Source organism: Rhinoderma darwinii, chromosome 2, assembly GCF_050947455.1.
Source record: "Rhinoderma darwinii isolate aRhiDar2 chromosome 2, aRhiDar2.hap1, whole genome shotgun sequence".
In the NCBI taxonomy this organism is placed as follows: Eukaryota; Metazoa; Chordata; class Amphibia; order Anura; family Rhinodermatidae; genus Rhinoderma; species Rhinoderma darwinii.
The window spans coordinates 452359804-452380860 of record NC_134688.1 but is presented as its reverse complement, the minus strand read 5'-3'; the positions used below and the strand labels follow the sequence as shown (position 1 = coordinate 452380860).

The following is a 21057-nucleotide window of genomic DNA, read 5'->3' as shown; positions in this document are numbered from 1 at the left end:
TATTATTTACAATTAGTATATTAGATTTTTTTGTTAGACATTCACTAAAATCATGGCAGGACAGTACGATGGTCATCAAGGGTGGGGAAAAGGGTTGTGGATATCTGGGTGTTAATGACAGCCCCACTTTATATAATTTCCTTAGTTTAAAATCACAAACGTTCAACCTGTTTCCATAGTACTATGTGGAAAAATTACTGACTTTCTAACACAACTTTTCCGAGTTTGTTATCTGGCATCTAGTATTGTGTTAGCAGATTGTCAATGGAGTATGAATTATTGTAAAATATGCATTTACGTTGACTATGATGTCTCTCCAGTATGGTCACTGTCAGAGCGTTTTCTATGTCTCTCAGGTCTAAATCCATACTGAAATATAAAACATATATTGTGTGGTCATGTAGAGGAGCTTGGTGGCCACATCAATGAGTTTGGTCTCCAGAAGCTGTAGTCCTCCACTGTTCATATACATGTCATTACATGAGGGGCATCTCACAAGGGTAACCAGCCTTTGTGGTCAGTCATTTGCACTTGACAGAATATTTTGTATCACATTTAGCAAACTAATTGGCTCTCTTAATATGTAAATGTACGGAGAGTAATGGAAATGCAAATAGGAGCTGCTTTGTTTCTCTATAAATCAAGTGCAAATTAAGGTCAGTGGGATTGAGGAGGGACAGGACATCTTTATGCATCAGGAAATCTTTCATCTTCTCCAAGAGTATAACATTTTTGTTCTTGATTACATAGTAAGCTATTTGAATTGTAAAGGGTTTGTTAGTATAGTTGCCCTATTTTATCTCTTATGGTTTCTTCAGTGTAAAAAAAATGGCCTCCAACTCCAATCTGAACCAATTTTTTTCATCGGTTAGTGACCCCAATCATCATGATTATTAAAGGACCAGTGTCACGAAAAAAATTTTTATTAGATCAATTTGACTTTAGTGTGTTATTAAACATTTTTTTATATATTTGTGTGTTTGTGTTTTACTTTTTTTTATTTTTTCACTTTTTCTTCCCTATGGGGGCTGCCATTTTTTTTTCCATTTCTGTATGTGTCGATTAACGACACATACAGACATGGAATACGGCACATACAGTCCCATAGTGAATGCAAACGGGGCCCGTTCCATCCACTATGCTGTACGCCGTCTGTGTGGGAACGGCGCATGCGCCGCTCCCACACAGTCCAAGTTGAACTGTGCGACGTCCGGCGCCATTTTCCTGTGGACCGGAAGTCGCGGCCGGACAGTAAGATTACTACTTCCGGTCGCGGCTTCCGGACTTGTGCACTTGGAGCGGCGGTAGCAGACGGAGCGGATGGACCGGAGGGAGCGGCGGCGGCAGGAGCAGGTAAGTTAGGTCTGTGTATGTACGTGTTTTACTGTGTGTTTACTACTGTATGTTAACCTACTACACTGTGTGTTAGCTCAAAAAATGGCGACACACAGTGTAGGAGGTTTGACCGTTCAATCCACTCGTTTCTCCCGGCACTAGCCAGGATAAAGGAGGGGGGATTCTGAGAGCTCACTAGAGCGAGTGAGTTTTCTCAAATTTTGCAGCATAAAGCAATGTGGTTGCTTTACCACATGCAATGCTGCAATTTTGGGAATTGCTCCATCTAGTGACCAGCGCTGGGAAATATTATAAATTAGAATCTAATTTATAATATTTCCTGACTCGTGAAAAAAATTAAAAAAATTAGAACAATGTTTAATCACCTACACACTAATTGTTTAACTAAAAAAAAATACATTTTTTTCTAGCGACACTTTCCCTTTAAAGGGAATTTCTGGTAAAAATCCTAGTGTTCCGCTGTAAATATTTGTTGATGGTCCTTCAGACTCACTAACGTAAAATAATGTGCCACCAGAGTTTGATAAGTCATTAGTATACGCTTAGGTTATGTTCACACTACTTTTGTTCCCCACGTCAGAAGTATACGCTCTCTCTCTCTCTCTATATATATATATATATATATATATATATATATATATATATATATATATATATATATAATTTTATTTTTTTAAGAGAAAGTTAAGCTTATTTAGTTTTTTTTCATTCAGAGAGATCCAAACATATATGCAACTGTAAACCCAAATGTTTGAATTAATGAGAGTGGAGCCTATCATATATCAGACCCTCCAAGTGTACCTATTTGGGAAGTACAGTACCAATTTTCACTGGTTTGTACATCTTAAAATAGGTGGACCTCTTTTAATGGTGAGGTCACTGTGCCTAGTATTTGTAAGCCCACTGTCTCAGAACTATAGCAGTCACCCATTGGAGATATCCGGAGAGGTGAGGGTCAGAAAGGTTAACAGTGTATATGACAACTAGTGACTGCTAGGAGCTTAATTAGAAAATGCTTGGCCCCATAATAAACATAGATGAATGACAAAGGCTCCCTTGAACCCATAGCATAACCAGTTCTCCCATTAAGTTTTTTTTAACAACCGTATAAAAAAAACCGCTTTGTTGAAGATCCCCTAGGCCCCCAAAGTGTAGGTGGTCCAGGGGCACCTGCCCTATATACTGCCCTACACCCGTCCCAGCATGTGTGTATGATGTGTTTCTAGGACGTTAAAGCAATTTTGGATTTCAGCATATTGGAGTATGTATAAACATCACTAACACTTCTTCACAAGAAGCAAATTGAGAGCAAGATGCATGCCCCCCCCCCCCAGCGCTGTAGCCCAGTGTGTAAGTGTGTGGAAGAGGGGTGAAACCCATCCCCAAATTGTGTCTGTGTATTTGTGTGTGTTTTGGTGTGATGGGTGGTAATGGTTTTCTTTGGCATTATTTTGATTAAGAAGATGACCTCCTTGTTTAGTGACCATTATGGGTTCAGGTAAAGTCATTCCTGGCCACCATATTGTGGTAGGTCTGAGGCACCGTAGCATAAAAACCTCTGAAATGCGCAGGTGCAAGTACGTAGTCGCGTGTCTGGTAGGTGGGACCTCACGAGATGATAAATAGGTGTTGGTACCTAAAAAGAAAGTTGTTCGACATTACCCAGTGAAAAGGGGGTGATTTTGCCACTGTAATGAGTGTGCCACAAAATTTGGAGAGGGTCTGTTGTTCCTGAATAACTGAAATGACTGCAGTTGCCGGCCGACTGGATCTGCAGGGCTTAAAGCGAGCATTGCCAAATTGTTAAGTGGGGCAAAAAATGCTGGGAATCCTTATTGTGAGCTTAGTTGCCAAGCGGAATGGAAGCTGCTGATGCCTGCTGGAAGCCAAGTTGCAAGAGGGGCAGAAGCCGCTGAAATGGGCCTGTTGTGTAGGCAAAGGGGGAAGTCATCACCGCCAATCATTATATTAAATTCTTCGCTAACAGAGATTGTGTTCATTGCATGTGAAAAGTTGCATGACTTCTGCCTCTCTATGAGAAGTAAATCTACAGTAAAGTTTAGTTTTGCAACACCATCAGTGTCCGCCATATTTATGTACCAATATAAGTTTCCCCTACCAGTGGACTGTTAAAGTTCTGTTAGCCCGCTTATGCATATGCAACATATTCTCAGAATATAATTAAAAAAAATATCCTGACTATGAAGGCGCCTGAACATAAAAGTAGTTTAAACCATTCAGCATATGACAAATGTGACCATAAATTGTGTGAGGTTTGCTCATCACTGGTATCTTCCCTTTGTACTTCCTCCTAAACTTCTCCAAGTACAAAGATAGAACTGAGGAGCTCTCCTGGCAACAGAGTCAGTATTTCCAGCTTCAGGTTTTATTCTGGAAGAGGTGACAAGTGTTCAGACTCAACACCTTAAATGTGCAATTCACACAGCTGACAGAAAACAACACGTTGTCGATATTTTACTATAGTCATTTATTTAAAGAGGAATTTTACAAAAAAATCTGTCATTGGGGGTACAGTTGCGCTTTACGAGCTGCTACCAACACTGATCCACATAATAAATTGGGTCACATCCGGTACATAACTATTGGGTGTGCAAAGGTTGAGATCACACCTCGGCCCTGGAAGCTGAAGGGGCCAAAAAGGTATCTCTGCCCTACATGAAGAGTCCAGTACTATAAATGATTTGTCATGATTTATCTTTTATATTTTGCATTGGAGTCAAGCTTTAAATGACCATTCTGGGTCACAGTGCTTGGTATTAAAACTGAATCCCTTTACGGTTTGTTGGACATTGAAGAGGCAAGGTCATTGATTTGAACAGTCTTATTTATGCCTTCCATCTCTCCCGGATCCAGCAAGACAATCCTGGATTCCAGGCAGTATCCAATTGTCCCGAGAGGCAGGCAGCATGTCCCAGTTTTAACTGTATCTGCGTCCTGCGCCTCCATGCTGTGAGCAGCTTTGCCCAGACAGGCGCGATACAGTGACGTCATCGTGCCTGTCTGCCTCTAGCCACACAGAGCTCAGACCGGAGGAGACCTGCAAAGAGATATCCTTCATTCATCGTGGGAATGCGGTTAGCTGAGAATTTATTTTATTATATTTAGGAGGTACTAAGGGGGCAATATGGGCGTATAATACTGTGGAAAGGCACTATGGGTTCATTAAACTGTGGCATGGCACTATAGAGCATTATACTGTGTGGGCTGAATTGATTTTGTATTGACAGGGATTGGGTAGGGTTAAAGGCATGAATTAATGTAAAAAAAAATAGCTTTGCGCGCTGTATAGGTTGTCCCTCTTTCCAATACTTAAAGTTGGGCGGTATGTATTATTACACGTCTGGTACCTAACTCCATCGAGATCAATTGCTTTGCCATACATTGGTGAGGACTCAGCTCATGGTTGCCTACTGACTGATCAGATCATTGTATAGAATATGGGTTGCACTCAGGGGAAGGTTTCTGACATGCCAGAGAAAGGGTTTATCCCACATCAATAGGAGAAAAGGATCACGGCACTCTCTGTTGGATCAATTATTGAATCCAAGTGATTTTTATTTGAAAATACAATTAATCATGCGTTTTACAAAAGTGGTACAAATAGATGTAGACTTAAAGAGAACCTTTCTCCTGCCCCTACATGTGCAGCTGAGTGCAGAATGTAATAGGCGGTGCTGCTATGTAATAGACTGCCTATTAGGTTCTCTTTAAGTCTACATCTATTTGTACCACTTTGGAAAACGCATGATTAATTGTATTGTCAAATAAAAATCACTTGGATTCAATAATAGATCCAACAGAGAGTGCCGTGATCATTTTCTCCTATTGATGTGGGATACACCCAGTGCTGCACAAACCCAGTCTCACTTTAAAAAAAAATTCTATCCTCCTCTGTTATTTAGATATCGGTGCCATTATATTTGGCACCCGATATGTAAATAACCCCCTGAACTGTCAATGGGGTGTTTCTTTATTTCTAAATGGCAAGGGGATGTGTTACTTTTCACTCTGACACTGTCCAAACAGCTACGGACAGTGTGAGAGCGGCTTGTGATGTGTGTTCTCTCTCGCGAGATCACACAGTCTTGTCGTTCTGCAGATCACGCGCGCACGCTCTCTGCAGAACGACAAGACTGTGTTATATCGCTAGAGAGATCACACATCACAAGCCGCTCTCACACTGTCCGTAGCTGATTGGACAGTGTCTGCGCACAGCAAAAACATGCGGAAGGGTGGGAGGGAAAAAGGATTAGGGGTAAGGGCAGAGCATCAGGGCATTATATCAAAAACAATATATCAGATCAGAATAGGTCTAATACAGAATAAAGCAGTTTGCTCTATAAACTTTATAGAGCAAACCACTTCATTCTGTACTAGACCTATTTTGATCTGATTGGTGGGGTTTCCGGGAGCCGGTCTCCCGCTAATCTGATATTATTGTCCTGTTAAAAGTAAAGATCTTCAATATCAAAGTCCCTGAAACCCCCTGTAAGGCTGACTGAAATTAGTTTTCTAGCCTTACTGTAAAAATGACAACTCTTGCAGCTGCTTTCAGGTGAACCCTGACCGAATTTCAGGGAACCCCAGGGGCTGAGGTTATGGTTCCCATGTCTACTGTCTTTCTAGTTGACCAAGTTTGAGCTGTGCAAGTAGATAACTATGTGATGTATAATGCAGAAAAAAAAAATCACATTAATTAAAAGTTAGATCCATTAAGAAAATGATCTGTTCCTTTCAGGCTCCTGAAGCGCTATCTCCCATCATATAATACAGACATTTTCAATTAACCTTTTTTGCCTCATGTAACTAAATTGTGAAATAATTAACAAGCTTTCCTCATTCTACCACAATGGAACAAAAGTCGAGATTCGCCACCGCTTTTCCACAGGCCACCGGAGAACACGGCTGCTCCGTTCTGTCATCCAGTGCTACAAGGGAGGTTTTGAGGATTGCCTTTTTACTCAGCGGTTCTGAGACATTAACCACTTTATGGATGATTTGCTGATCAACCTGATTTAATGAATCTGGATTTACTTTGTAATTGGTTAACATGGCGTTTTCTACACAATATGTGCCCAGCGGCAGCCATTTCTTACCCACTACTGCACATAATTAGATACAGAAAATTAGGCTTCATTATTAGACGTTTTAATTGAAGTTAGTAACTAGTAGTGAAAGTTGATCTTTGTCTGTTGGCCAGTGCTGGACTGTGAATTAAATAATATTATCAGTCTCTGATACTGCAGGTTTCTATAGGGAATGACCTTAAAAAAAAAAAATTGAGATCTGGGAAATGGTTCTATCCAAATGTAATTACTCCAAAAACAAACATTTGGCTCCATGGAATATATAAATATTAAGATTAATTACATCTGGCTTTGATTAAGGTGTTTTGTAAGGCATTGGATACAGAAAAATAATGCAATATAAATGAAATATTGAACTTTTCATGGCCGAAAAATATGGATTGATGTCATTGGATTGGGTTTCAAGGAAAATTGGACTATAAGAAGTAATTGTATTTATAGTATTATGAGCATAGGCATATATAAAGGAGAGAGGCCTCAAGGTGTGTGCCATCCAGAAGTCTAGTTCACAACTCTTCAGATTGACGCCTTCCCTGACTGTAAGGGGCACCTTTTGACAGGTATACCATTTTACATAGGTACATAGCTGATAAGGTTGAAAAAAGACACAGGTCCAACTAGTTCAACCTATAATCCTACCGTGTTGATCCAGAGGAAGGCAAAAAACCCATGAGGTTGATGACAATTTTGTCATTAGGGGAAATTATTCCTCCATAACTCCAAATATGACAATCAGAATAAATCCCTGGATCAACGTCCTATCACCAGAATCTAGTACTCATAACTTGTAATATTATATATTTTTCAAGATAAACTTCCAGGCCCTTCTTGAACTTGCTCCCAGAATCAACAATCACAATATCCTGTGGCAGAGAGTTCCATAGTCTCACTGCTCTTACAGTAAAGAATCCTCATCTGTGATGAAGGTAAAACCTTTTTTCTTCTAGATGTAGCGGATGATCCCTTGTCATTGTTACAGGCTTAGGTGCAAAAAAATGTAAAGATTCTATTGTCTCAGAAAGAGCGATCAGTATTAGACCACCATTTTATACGTAGAGTCTGTCTGAATACGTTTGTGATAACATATTGCCTTAACGACATGTAGTCATCCTTCTGTCCCATTTCCAGTTGGGACGGGCACTATTTAACATTCAACCCCATGCAAAGGAAAGGCTACACACATCCGGAAGGGCCTCATAGCAAAAATGTAAAAGTTACAGCATACCTGGTATAAATTGGTACTACAATCCACAATAGCAGCTCTATTCTGAGATGTTAGTCCCCAGAGTTGGACTGGTCTACCAGAGTACCAATGGATCCTCCGGGGCGCAAAGGCTCTGATATAACAATGGGCTCCAAAGGTCCAGCAGAAGACAACTTTATTTGAAACAGACTTTGGGGACAAAAAGTCTACTTTTTATTACCTGATCCAGTAAAGAACCTTATTAATAATTACATTAAAGTGGTCTTGTACATGTTCTGCATAAATAGAGGGCTGATTCTTAGAAAAAAAATCCTCTGATGAGGTCAAGGAATTCCAGAATGACACTGTTAGGTCCTTTGCACATTTGACTTCACCTTTTCTCCATTGTAGAGAAGAGTAGCATAACCCTCAGGTTGGTTCCCTTTCGCTGGTTTGTTCATGTTGTGGTGCCAGTGAAGAGGGGAGTCCTGCAGGAGTTTCCATAGAGCATTGAGAAGGGGGGCTGAGTGACATATATAAAAATAAATTTTTGGGACAATGCATTTAAAGTACACAACATTTATAAGTGATACTTATAAATGTATCACTTATACTAAAGTTTAGGTAATTCGATAATAATGTTTTTTTGATGGCTGTACTAACCAAAGAAGTCATTTTTGTTTTTAAAAAGTTGTACAACCACTAGAAGTGCCAATTTGGGTTATTCCAATAGGGCTGTCACATGATTTTCTGTACATAGGAGTATATAGAAAAGCCAAGCGCCGTGCTGGGCAGAAGACCCAACAAAGCTACAAGTTGATTGAATTTGGCACTTTGAAGAATACAGATAGTGGTGATTTTTTATCAGTCTTAATGCTGTATCTATACAAGGGTGCTGATTGCATCTATGTATAAATACTTTATATTTGGAAATGCACTGGCTCAGTAGCCAAATGTCCCTGAAAATGATATTACAATATTGGCAAAGATGAGATGTGCCAGTGTAATGTTACAGCATTGGAACAATGGTTCAGTGATTACCTCTTCCTCATTTACAAAAACCATCCAAGGCCACAGTATTCTAGAAGAACAGCACTTTATCATTGTAATCATATGGGTATTGTTAAAACCATCTGATAGTTGGTAAATCTTGTACATTTTACATTTATTCATTTATAGAGCCACTTATCAATCCATTCTGTTATGATCAGGTAGAGATGCCTTTAGTACAGCCTTAATAGATGTCAGATTATGAATTATTCTGAATTATTGGACAATGAAAGAAAATCAAAAGTTTACTTTTAAAGATAGATCTAGTATAGATAATATAATGCAAATACAATATAATACTATTAGTTAGGGTTCATACACATGTCCATATTACAGATCCATGTTGTACAGATCTGCCCAAAGACTATAGGCATATAAAGGTTTTTTTCTCACAGATTCATACAGAGTCTTCGATGAAAATAAATTGTAGCACGCTCCATCGCATGCCATATTATGAAGATATTCTCCCTTAGGCCGGATTCACACTAGCGTTGCGCATCTCCGACGTGAAAAACGGCAGTTTTTTACATCCGAGCTGCTTCCGTGCTCTGCAATGCGGGACGCGATGTCTCGCATCCCCCATAGATTAGAGTCTATGGGGGGGATGAGTGAAGCCTCAAAAAATAGGACATGTCCTATTTTCTCATGAACCCTTCACACGATCCGTTGAAACAACGGCCGTGTGAACGGCCACATTGAATTACAAAGGTCCGTGGGACAGCCATTATTTAAACGGCCGTCACACAGACGTTTAACACGCTCGTGTAAATAAGGCCTTAGAGTCATGGCTGCCAGAGTCGTTTTAACACTTTGGTGGGTCCAGTACAAAGGTTCATAAATGCCTCCCCCTCCTGAATCTTTTGTTAATTGTCTTACAATGCCTACATGGAAAATCAAACATCATAAAAAAACAATTATATCTTTTTAGAGGGGAACATTTTTAAAACACATTAATCTCTACAGATTTTGCTGTTCAAACGTCTTTGGCTCCTTGTTTTTCTGGTACTCTCCCCACCATTCTATACCCTCCACATCCTGCTACTACCCCCAATGCTGTACCTAATGATGCCCCATTTGTGCCCATTACTTTACTTGCTGTGTTGTACCGTGCCCCAAATACTGTTCTTAAGAAGTAGTGGAACAAATTAAAGGCTCCAGCGACAGAAATATTGGTATTGGCTATAGTTACCCCAAAAATTATAGTGCCGCACAAATAGTGATCCTTAATAATAATGCATAGACAGTTTATTACCCCTTAAAGAGGCTCTGTCACCAGTTTAATAGTTCTCTATCTCCTACCTAATCTTATAAATGCTTTGTTGTAGATAACTACTGTTTTTGGGGGTTTTTTGAAACGTTTATTAGTGACAAAGTCCTGATCATTTTTACATTTATGCTAATTTTTGTAAAAGCCCAACTGGGCATTTTTTAGTTTCACCAAGTAGGTGTTGTAAAGAAAAGTGTATCATGCCGTGGTTTATATCCTGTCAGGGAAATAAAGTATAATTATGTAACACCTGTCATAGGGCGGAGTTCTCCCGAAGACCGGAGCGTCGCCAAGGTAAAGCGAACAAGTTAATATATGTACATAAATGTATCCATTATGATATGATCACATAGCTATATCATAGGATGAGTTATAATTAAAAAAAAAAGGGTATATTAACTTTAATATGTTGTATATAGAATCGGAATTGAATCTGGGATCGGATATAAACAGAGTGACAGCTGTGTAGCAAAAGACACTGCTCAAAAAAAAGAATAAAAACAAACAAGTTATATGAAGACTTTACATTTAGAATAGATTAATACAAATACTAGTTCGAAATAGTCTAAATATGACAACGATTTATAACGGGTGACGCATCATAGCTCTATGTTGTTAAGCATTCAATGGTTATCATGATGCAAAACCCTCTTTTATATATTCGCTGTTGAAAAAGATATCTGCTTGGTATCTACATACTCCTTTTTCTAATTTTTATTGGTTCTATATAATAGCCCTTTGGTAATTTAGATTTGACATTAATTGTTACTTATTTAGAAAGAGAAAAAATATTATTTTTGGGATATACATTTACCAATTGGGTAAATGATATATTTGAACTTCTATTTAGAAAAAAAAACAAATAATACAAATAAGAGGATATTGATGTATGTTCAATAATGGAACATGAGTTCCCTGCGCAGATTCCGGCCCACTGGGTATCTGGTTTTTAAACCATAGATCCAAAGGGCCTCTGTCAAGGAGAGTGTACCTCAGATTCCCTCCTCTAATGGACCTATTGACGCTTTCAATAGCATAGGTCTTGAAAGAACTGACCGACCTGTTATGTTGAGTGATAAAATGTCGGACCGCATTTGAAATATTATGGATAGCAGGATTCCTAAAGTATCTGAGGTGTTCAAGAATCCTTGTTTTAAATTTCCTAATGTACAGTCCACATACATCAAACTGCAATCAGTACATTCAATAACATAAATGACATACTCACTGTTGCAGTTGATGTATGATTTAATAGGAAAAACCTTAGTATCTTCAGAGTCATGGAAGTTTTTTGTGGGCTGTGTGAGTGGACATATTTTACATGGGTTGGAGCTACATCTAAAAAATCCTTCTTAATGTAGCCAGGTGGTCTTGGTTTTACATGAAGAGAAGAGGGAGGGGGACAAAAAATTGCCAAGTGTTGGTGCTTTACGTGAGACAACATGTCATCCCTGTTTTAATATGGCCTCTAGATGTTCGTCCTCTGCGAATTAGTGACGTAATTGCACCGCCTGTCCTGAGCCGCTGACATCCTACTCAGGTGGAGCAAAACAGTGATGTCATCGCTATGCCTGCGACAGGCCGTTGACGTCCCTTACGTCCTGAGAATAACTGTATTTACGTATCTAGTCTGGGGTCTATATTTATTAAGGGGGTCTGGAGTTTGTATTTAGGGGGTCTGTCCTGAGGTCTCTATTTACTTAGCGGGTCAGTATTTAGGGGTCTGATCTGAGATCTGTATTTTTTGGGGCATTTTGGTGTTAAATCTGTATTTATTTAGGGGCCTGATCTGGGATCTATATTTAGGGGTCTGTATTAGTTTAGAAGGGTCTGATCTGGGGCCTGTTTTCATTTGGGCAGCAATGAAGGGGGGGGGTTATATTCACTATTTGTGATTCAAATGCCATAGTTTGGGGGCAGTGGCGTACCTTCCATGGAAGCAGACCACGCAAATGCTAGGGAGTCCATGGTGAAAGGGGGTTGGGACTGAACTGATTCTTCTGCTTACCGATACAGTTTACAGCTCTCATAGAAATCAATAGTAGCTGTATAAATTCATATGCAATGAGCTCCCCGTAGTATAGCGTTTGGGCTGAACGCCGTATTCATGAGGCCCCTGTGCCACTTTTCTAGCATTGCGGACAAAATTGCACGTGTCAAGTATGATTTTTAGAGAGTTTGAACCTTTCTTAGTTGATGACTTAATTCAGGGATACAGCTTCCTACATCCGACAATTATTTCAGGTCACATACCATTTGTATGGATAGAGACGCACAGTGCTGGCTAAGCCACTCTGTACATCTGGGAATCCTCTGAGGAGTTGCTTTGTAGTATAAATATAGGCGAGACATTGCTCTCACCTCTGTTCCCATGGTAAATGGTCGCAGATGAAATCACTTCAACAGCTTCTTCATGCTTCTTGCTGTGTGCCAGGTATTCGCACAATTGTAAATGTACAGCTTCACAAAAACATGTAGGAGAAAGAAAAGGTGGTTGTTCTGCTGGGAGATTTGTGGCCTAGGGCCAGGGTCAGACTAGCCCAATAGGGCACCAGAGGAACCTCCTGCGGGCCCGGGCTCTGAGATAATAATGGGCCTCAAACGTTAAGGAGACAACCTCATTTGGAGGAGACGTTGGAGCCAATCACTTGTTTTAAGGGTGTATTTTTTATTGAATCATTTACAAATAACCTATTAGACCTCATTGACAATATTTCCTCTGTGTACAATGATAATAACATAGATTACGATGAAATTAAGAGTGGACGTGCACATACAGTATATAGATAGAGGGTGGACTTGAGAATCATCTCCTCTGTTGGACCTAAGGAACACTAGGCCTACACTACATAGGGAGTAGTCATCCAGGTTACTCCAGGTAACTCAGGTCCATGTGTCGGCCCAGCCTTAGACCTGGGGTCACCATATCTCCTCACATACAATTGCACATAAGAGAATCTCTATTCTGTTTCTCAGAAGCACAAAAACATTATTCTTTCCTTAATTCTATTTCTGTAGAGACAAATCATAGGACAATTTACTTGTCTAGATCATCCGAGAATATAAACAGTGGAAATCAGTCCTCAATGGAATTACTGGAGGAGATAACAGCATTATTGTACTCAATCCAATTACCCCTGCTCTGCTGGAGTGGACTATTTTTTTTTTCTATATTTTATTTCATCTTTATATAAATATATATATATATATATATATATATATATATTTTTTTTTTTTTTTCTTTTTATATATGTATATATATATATATATAAAAATTCTATTTTTATATATATATATATATATATATATATATATATATATATATATATATATATATATATATATATATATATATATATATATATATATATATATATTGTAGAGACCATCTTGGAATTGCATTGTGAGTGCTGCTGATTTTCCATTTTATATATATATACACAGTGAAGGAAATAAGTATTTGATCCCTTGCTGATTTTGTAAGTTTGTCCACTGTCAAAGTCATGAACAGTCTAGAATTTTTAGGCTAGGTTAATTTTACCAGTGAGAGATAGATTATATATATAAAAAAAAAACTGAAAATCACATAGTCAAAATTATATATATTTATTTGCATTGTGCACAGAGAAATAAGTATTTGATCCCCTACCAACGATTAAGAGTTCAGCCTCCTCCAGACCAATTACACGCTCCAAATCAACTTGGTGCCTGCATTAAAGACAGCTGTCTTACATGGTCACCTGTATAAAAGACTCCTGTCCACAGACTCAATTAATCAGTCTGACTCTAACCTCTACAACATGGGCAAGACCAAAGAGCTTTCTAAGGATGTCAGGGACAAGATCATAGACCTGCACAAGGCTGGAATGGGCTACAAAACCATAAGTAAGACGCTGGGTGAGAACGAGACAACTGTTGGTGCAATAGTAAGAAAATGGAAGACATACAAAATGACTGTCAATCGACATCGATCTGGGGCTCCATGCAAAATCTCACCTCGTGGGGTATCCTTGATCCTGAGGAAGGTGAGAGCACAGCCGAAAACTACACGGGGGGAACTTGTTAATAATCTCAAGGCAGCTGGGACCACAGTCACCAAGAAAACCATTGGTAACACATTACGCTCAAGAAGGCACATGTACAGGCCCGTCTGAAGTTTGCAAATGAACATCTGGATGATTCTGAGAGTGATTGGGAGAAGGTGCTGTGGTCAGATGAGACTAAAATTGAGCTCTTTGGCATTAACACAACTCGCCGTGTTTGGAGGAAGAGAAATGCTGCCTATGACCCAAAGAACACCGTCCCCACTGTCAAGCATGGAGGTGGAAACATTATGTTTTGGGGGTGTTTCTCTGCTAAGGGCACAGGACTACTTCACCACATCAATGGGAGAATGGATGGAGCCATGTACCGTCAAATCCTGAGTGACAACCTCCTTCCCTCCACCAGGACATTAAAAATGGCTCGTGGCTGGGTCTTCCAGCACGACAATGACCCGAAACATACAGCCAAGGCAACAAAGGAGTGGCTCAAAAAGAAGCACATTAAGGTCATGGAGTGGCCTAGCCAGTCTCCAGACCTTAATCCCATCAAAAATGTATGGAGGGAGCTGAAGATCCGAGTTGCCAAGCGACAGCCTCGAAATCTTAATGATTTACAGATGATCTGCAAAGAGGAGTGGGCCAAAATTCCATCTAACATGTGTGCAAATCTCATCATCAACTACAAAAAATGTCTGACTGCTGTGCGTGCCAACAAGGGTTTTGCCACCAAGTATTAAGTCTTGTTTGGCAAAGGGATCAAATACTTATTTCTCTGTGCACAATGCAAATAAATATATATAATTTTGACTATGTGATTTTTTTTTTAATATAATCTATCTCTCGCTGGTAAAATTAACCTAGCCTAAAAATTCTAGACTGTTCATGACTTTGACAGTGGGCAAACTTACAAAATCAGCAAGGGATCAAATACTTATTTCCTTCACTGTATATATATATATATATATATATATATATATATATATATATATATATATATATATATATCAACTGGTATATTTATAATAATAAATGCTTAGAGTTCTAGGTTATGCATAAGCAAGCAAACCCCTGTCCCTTTTCTCTATCACAACATTCTCATTATTCCCGGTGCTTAAAGGGATTGTTCACTTTTAGACGATCCCTTTTTGTTTGAATGGTTCTTAAATTTATGCTGATCACAAGGTGTACATACCACTGCACGGATAACCAACAATCAACTTCAATCTGTAGAGGAACTAATGAGCAAGTGTTCAAATCTCCTGCAGCGCCTCCACAGAGGATGTAAAGCATTACACAATTCCTATTGAAATCAATAGATAAAGGTCAGCAGCAGTAAAGGTCATTATCCCTTCCTATTAATAAACCTAAATAAATAAGATGCCGAGTTCACATGCGCTGGTTGGACTTATTCAATACCAAAAATATATTTACAAAAAGGCTTCACTTAGTGACCATCCAATAACTGCACATCCTATATACATTTAATTTTATTATTATTTAAAAACACGTGTTATGTTGATTTTTTTATAACTTATTCTATTGCAGATTCCTCTTCTGCTTATTTATTTCTGTGTCCCAGAACGCTGCATTTATGTTGTTGTATTTGTTATTATCTTGTAGAACATTTGCATTATTTCCTTCATTTATTTATTACAGCCCTCTAGGTGCTCCAGTAACTATATCGGGTTATTGTCAAATTCCTCTACAGATCGGGGACCCGATATCAATTTTACAGCAGTATCAGTAAACTTGGCTAGTTAAAATAACTAAACAACCATGCCGATCCGCCCGACATGTTTCACCGTATACCACCGTATACCACCGTATACCACCACTTCATCAACTTAAAGGGGTTTTCCCACAAGGGACATTTATGACATATCCACAGGAGATGCATATTTATTTATATTTAGTGGCTTAGGTGGCATTAGTGTTCGCAGTGTGCTGTCGCCATTTCTTGGTCTGCTATATCCACAGGAAATGTCATAAATGTCAGATAGATGCGGGTTTCACCTCTGGGACCCGCACCTATCTCCAGAACGGGGGCCCCCAAAACCCTGTTCTAGCTTTGTCAATTCTCGCTGCCTCCCGGACACTTCCTGGTTATATGGAAGGGGTAACTAAAACAGCATAACGCGCTGAGCTACGCTGTTTCCGTGACTCCCTTAGTAGTGACTGGCAGTTACAAAAGCAGCGTTGCATGCGAGCTACACTGTTTCCGCAACTACCATTCAGTTCTATGGGACTTACGAAAACAGCGTAGCTCAGCGAGTTATGCTGTTTTAGTTACCCCTTCCATATAACCAGGAAGTGTCTTGGAAGCAGCGAGAATTGACAAAGCTAGAACAGGGTTTTGGGGGCCCCCGTTCTGGAGATAGGTGCGGGTCCCAGAGGTGAAACCCGCATCTATCTGACATTTATGACATTTCCTGTGGATATAGCAACACAGCGGGGGGCCCCATTCTAGAGATAGGTGTGGGTCCTAGAGGTGGGACCCGCATCTATCTGACTTTTATGACATATCCTGTGGATATGTCATAGAGGTCCCTTGTGGGAAAACCCCTTTAAGGCCTTCTTCACACGAACGTGTCTGTTTTGTGCGCTCAAAAAACGCTGCGTTCTGCGCGCGCAAAACTTCAGTGTGGCATCTGTATATGGTGCGTTGCTGCGTGATTTTCACGCAGCCGGCATCATTATGACACTCTGTTTTTATGTTACAAAACATTAAAGAAGGAGGGGCTTTTACGTTTCCCTTCACTTCTTTAACAACTGTAGCGTGAATCACGCGCGTCACCCGGAAGTGCTTCCGTGCGCGATTTTCACGCACCCATTGACTTTGATGGGTGCGTGCTGCGCGAAACACGGGCAAGTATAGGACATGTTGTGAGTTTTACGCAGTGGACAAACGCTGAGTGAAAATCACTGACAGTCTGAACGTCTCCATAGCCTAACATAGGTCCGTGCGACGCGTGTAATTTTCAAACGCGTATCACAGACGTAATATACGTTCGTGTGAATAAGGCCTAAGTATCAGTTTAATGTAAGTCATGACTGAATAGAGGTTCATATCTTCTTGCCGTATGATATTGGGCAATGGCAGCACAAGCTACTGATGAAGCAGTGGAGATAAACTTTGTAAGCGGTTCGGTTTGCTAAATAGTGTTTTATATGTTTATGAATAAAATAAGCCGTAGTTGACAATTGACTTATTTAGGGCATTTTGGAACATGATGGACCCCATTTTTAAGTGAATTAGAAAAGTTATGGGTATGACAATGTATTTAAAGCTGGTATTTTCCTACCGTAGAATTTATGGTCTGATCAATGTAGATCCAACATCCAATCCACAAATGGGGATGTCTGATCCCTGTTCCTGCTAGAAAAGTGGCTACTCATGCACAGTCACGTGAAAGGGAGCATGGCCAGAACAAGGTTGTTGGAAACCCCTTGAACAAAAAAGTTTAGTGGGAGTACCTTCTCCAGTAGCAGTATCATTTAACGTATATAAAAATTAGACAATTGTAGGTCTATAATTGGTGGAGGCCCCTGGGACATTGGCCCCTTGGCCCTTCCTATAGTGTAACCCTGGATGAGAGATTTTAGACACAGTCTGAATTATAGGGTTGGCTAAAGTTGATAAGATGAGCTAGATAACTAAGAAAAACTTTTGGAAAAAAACCCAAAAAAAACCATAATAAAACTCTACTAAAAATGCTTAATACAGATTGTGTTTTTCTTACCGGCCTGTTTTTTTTTCTTCATCTAGAATCCTGTCTCGCACACTGTGGAATAGACTGCAAATCCTACTGCTGTGATGGGGCTCCTCCATACTGCTGTTCTTACTATGCCTACATTGGAAATGTCCTTTCGTAAGTTTTGTCTGTATTTGTATTATATTACAGTTATTATTCGACTTTATTATGTGTATTGATATTATTTTATTGGCTGTAAGATATCTTTAAGAATAGTTCTTTTCTTTGCTGTGGATGTGAGGTCTAGATACATTTATTACACATGGTCATTTCTAATGTATTGTCATTTGGGGTCCCAAGGTAGAAGTAAGGTAAAATAATTCATTTTAAGGCAACACAGAGGTGTAGCGGAGCTGAATTTGTCATTAGGAACGTAGCTATAGTAAGTGCAGAGGTAGCAGTCGAACCCAAACCCTGGTAATTTAGGGGGCCCAATGGCCCTTCTGCCACATAAGAAGACGCTAAATTGGACACGCTCATGTGAAATAGGCCTTTATTTTCTGTACGGAAATTCAGCAGCATTTTCGCAAGAGACCGTAGGTCAATTTCCGCAACTTCTGTCCTGCTGATTCTTTCCGCAGCGTGTGGATAAGAATTGTTATACACAGAAAATCTGTTCGGAAATGCAGTGTTTACACTACATATGGAAGTATCCATGAGGTTAAGATATCCTTTTCGCTTTGCCTGCAGTTCTATGGTAAATAACAGATATTACATCGTGTTATTACACTGGGTTGCATCAAATAACCAACTCAACTCTGCTATATCTACATCACAGTTGAAGAATCTAGCCGCTGTAGTCTTGCCAAATGCAATAGACAAATCGGTCTTTGTTTTACTAATGCCACTAACACTTTCCAGAGTTAAATACAAGATTTGCACAGTGGGGATATGTGACTTAATGCCGCTGCCGTGCTTGATGTTCAGTGAACTTTACTTCAAATAAAATATCCTATTAGAAGATATGTGTGTGCAGCCAAGTCTGAGCCGCCGCGCTCGGCCTATCTCAAGACAGCAGACATCCCGCACTGGAGCGCTTCTGAGGAAATCCCTAAAGACATCATTATTGTGTGGGCATCACAGGGCATGAAATCAGCCTGCCATCAGACGCGAAAGTCTCAACTACTGGCGTCTGAGCAGTCTGTTGTTTCAGGTTCCTTCTATTATTATGACAATGTTCTTCTTTCTTTAGGTGATTTCTTATATGAGGGTATGATATTTCTATGTATTTTAGTTTTTTGCAGGCAGAAAAATCTACCTCGAAATTCCGTCAGATATTTTGAGGCAGATTTTGACCTGCCTGCATTCTCTTTACCGCATTTTTCAGGGTGTTTTTCAGGCCGCGGCCATTGAGCGCCATGGGCAAAAACACAGCGACAACCGCTTTCTCTGCCTCCCATTCATGTCAATGGGAGGTCAGAGACGGAAACAACCGAAGAGAGGGTATGACGCTTTTTTTTTTTTTTTTCACGAGAGGGTTTTTTTCTGCTCGCAGGAAAAAAACACCTCCGCCTCCCATTGAAATCAATGGGAGGTGTTTTTGGCAGTTTTTTGGTGCGCTTTCCACGTCAAAATACGCTCCAAAAAACTCTGTGTGAACACCCCCTAACTTTCCGTAGCAGTCAAATGCAGGTAAAATTAGAATGCAGAATAACGTTTGAGTTAGGCTGGATTCACACGAGCATATTCGGTCCGTAAAGGATGGAACGTATTTCGGCCGCAAGTCCCGGACCGAACACACTGCAGGGAGCCGGGCTCCTAGCATCATAGTTATGTACGACGCTAGGAGTCCCTGCCTCTCCGTGGAACTACTGTCCCGTACTGAAAACATGATTACAGTACGGGACAGTTGTCCGGCAGCGAGGCAGGGACTCCTAGCGTCGTACATAGCTATGATGCTAGGAGCCCGGCCCCCTGCAGTGTGTTCGGTCCAGGACTTCCGGCCGAAATACATTCCGTCCTTTACGGATCGAACATGCTCTTGTGAATCCAGCCTTATAGTCGACTAAGGCAATGTTCACACGCTGCAGATTTGTTTTCCACCATTTTTATGACTGTCCAAAATGCACTATGCACTTTCTGCAAAAACGACCCCATTCACATCTATGGAACGGATGTCCAGTTGCAGAAATTTCTGCAACATATCCACCGTGTGTGAACATACCCTAATGGCTCATACACACTACTATATTACGGCTCAGTGCAACCTCCAAGTTGAAGTCTAAGGCACCCTACTAGGTTTACCCAGCAGCTCTGAATTACTGTAGATTCAAATTCTTAAAACCAATGGAAACAGGTCCAATAATAACCATTATACTAGTCAATAGCACTTTAATTATCCGACAATTACTCCAAGTGAACCTGAAGAGTGAGGTCGAGACTGGTGCGCCACCTAGTGGTACACTCATACGTCATTTAAATGCCGCTTGCGCCATGTTCCCCAACACAACGTATGTCGTTTAAGGTATACAGCGCCGCTCCTGAATTTTTACATTCTTACATGTCATAGCTATCGGTGACTGTTCCATGTGGAAAACAAGTTGCTTACGACTTGAAGCCAAGCCCCAATATGACACTCAGCCTAACATACAATCTTTTCGTGCATTTACACCAATTTTACTGATAAATAAGACGACGTCCACATATCTGAGTGCCACCGAACGCAAATATGTCACGAACTGAAGCTTAAGGACCCAAACTTCTTCTATGCAATGTATGGGTGTCCTATACATTGCGCAGTCTGGGAGGGGGGAGGCAAAGGGAGAATTTTTTTATTAAATACATTAAATTTAAAGGCTATCTTATTCTTAATTAAAAAGAGAGCTAACCAAAAATAATATAGTTACAGACAATCCAGCAAACTTCTCATGCTTCTTCCTGCCTGAGGACAATGGAGAGGCAGTGTATTTTTGCAATCACATTCATACAGTTAACTACATGTATTCAAATGGTGGTCACCCAGCTAGGGAGACAAGCGGCTGCTAGGCAACCTGACCTAACACACCCTGCAGAATACACTAAAGTTGATTACATGGACACAACATATTAGTCAGCAGACCTTCAGACAATCTCATGTCTATGAGGAGTGCACAGGAGACAAAATTTACAAATCAGGCTAAAGCCCCGAGGCTCCTTCACTACAGCACCCGATACAGCGCCATTAATTTACATGTGGCTGTGTCTAGTACTGCAGGTCAGCCGCGCTCACTTGAATAGGCTGAGTTACCAGACACAGCCACACGCTTATGGACACTGCAGCGATTACCCTTTTTTCAGCAGGGGGCCTGGGTACCGGACG

General features: G+C 40.2%; 1 protein-coding gene and 1 long non-coding RNA gene across 2 annotated transcripts in view; one reads left to right on the top strand and one right to left on the bottom strand.

Moving 5' to 3' along the window:
- Nucleotides 1–21057, bottom strand: part of LOC142741568 (uncharacterized) — a 459428-nt gene that overhangs the window by 390058 nt on the left and 48313 nt on the right. The window lies entirely within an intron of this gene.
- CYYR1 (cysteine and tyrosine rich 1) overlaps nt 1–21057 on the top strand; it is a 77014-nt gene that overhangs the window by 13311 nt on the left and 42646 nt on the right. The window contains exon 3 of the mRNA XM_075850928.1: nt 17774–17876. Within this exon, the coding sequence (XP_075707043.1) occupies nt 17774–17876 (103 nt within the window). The remainder of the gene's footprint in view (nt 1–17773; nt 17877–21057) is intronic.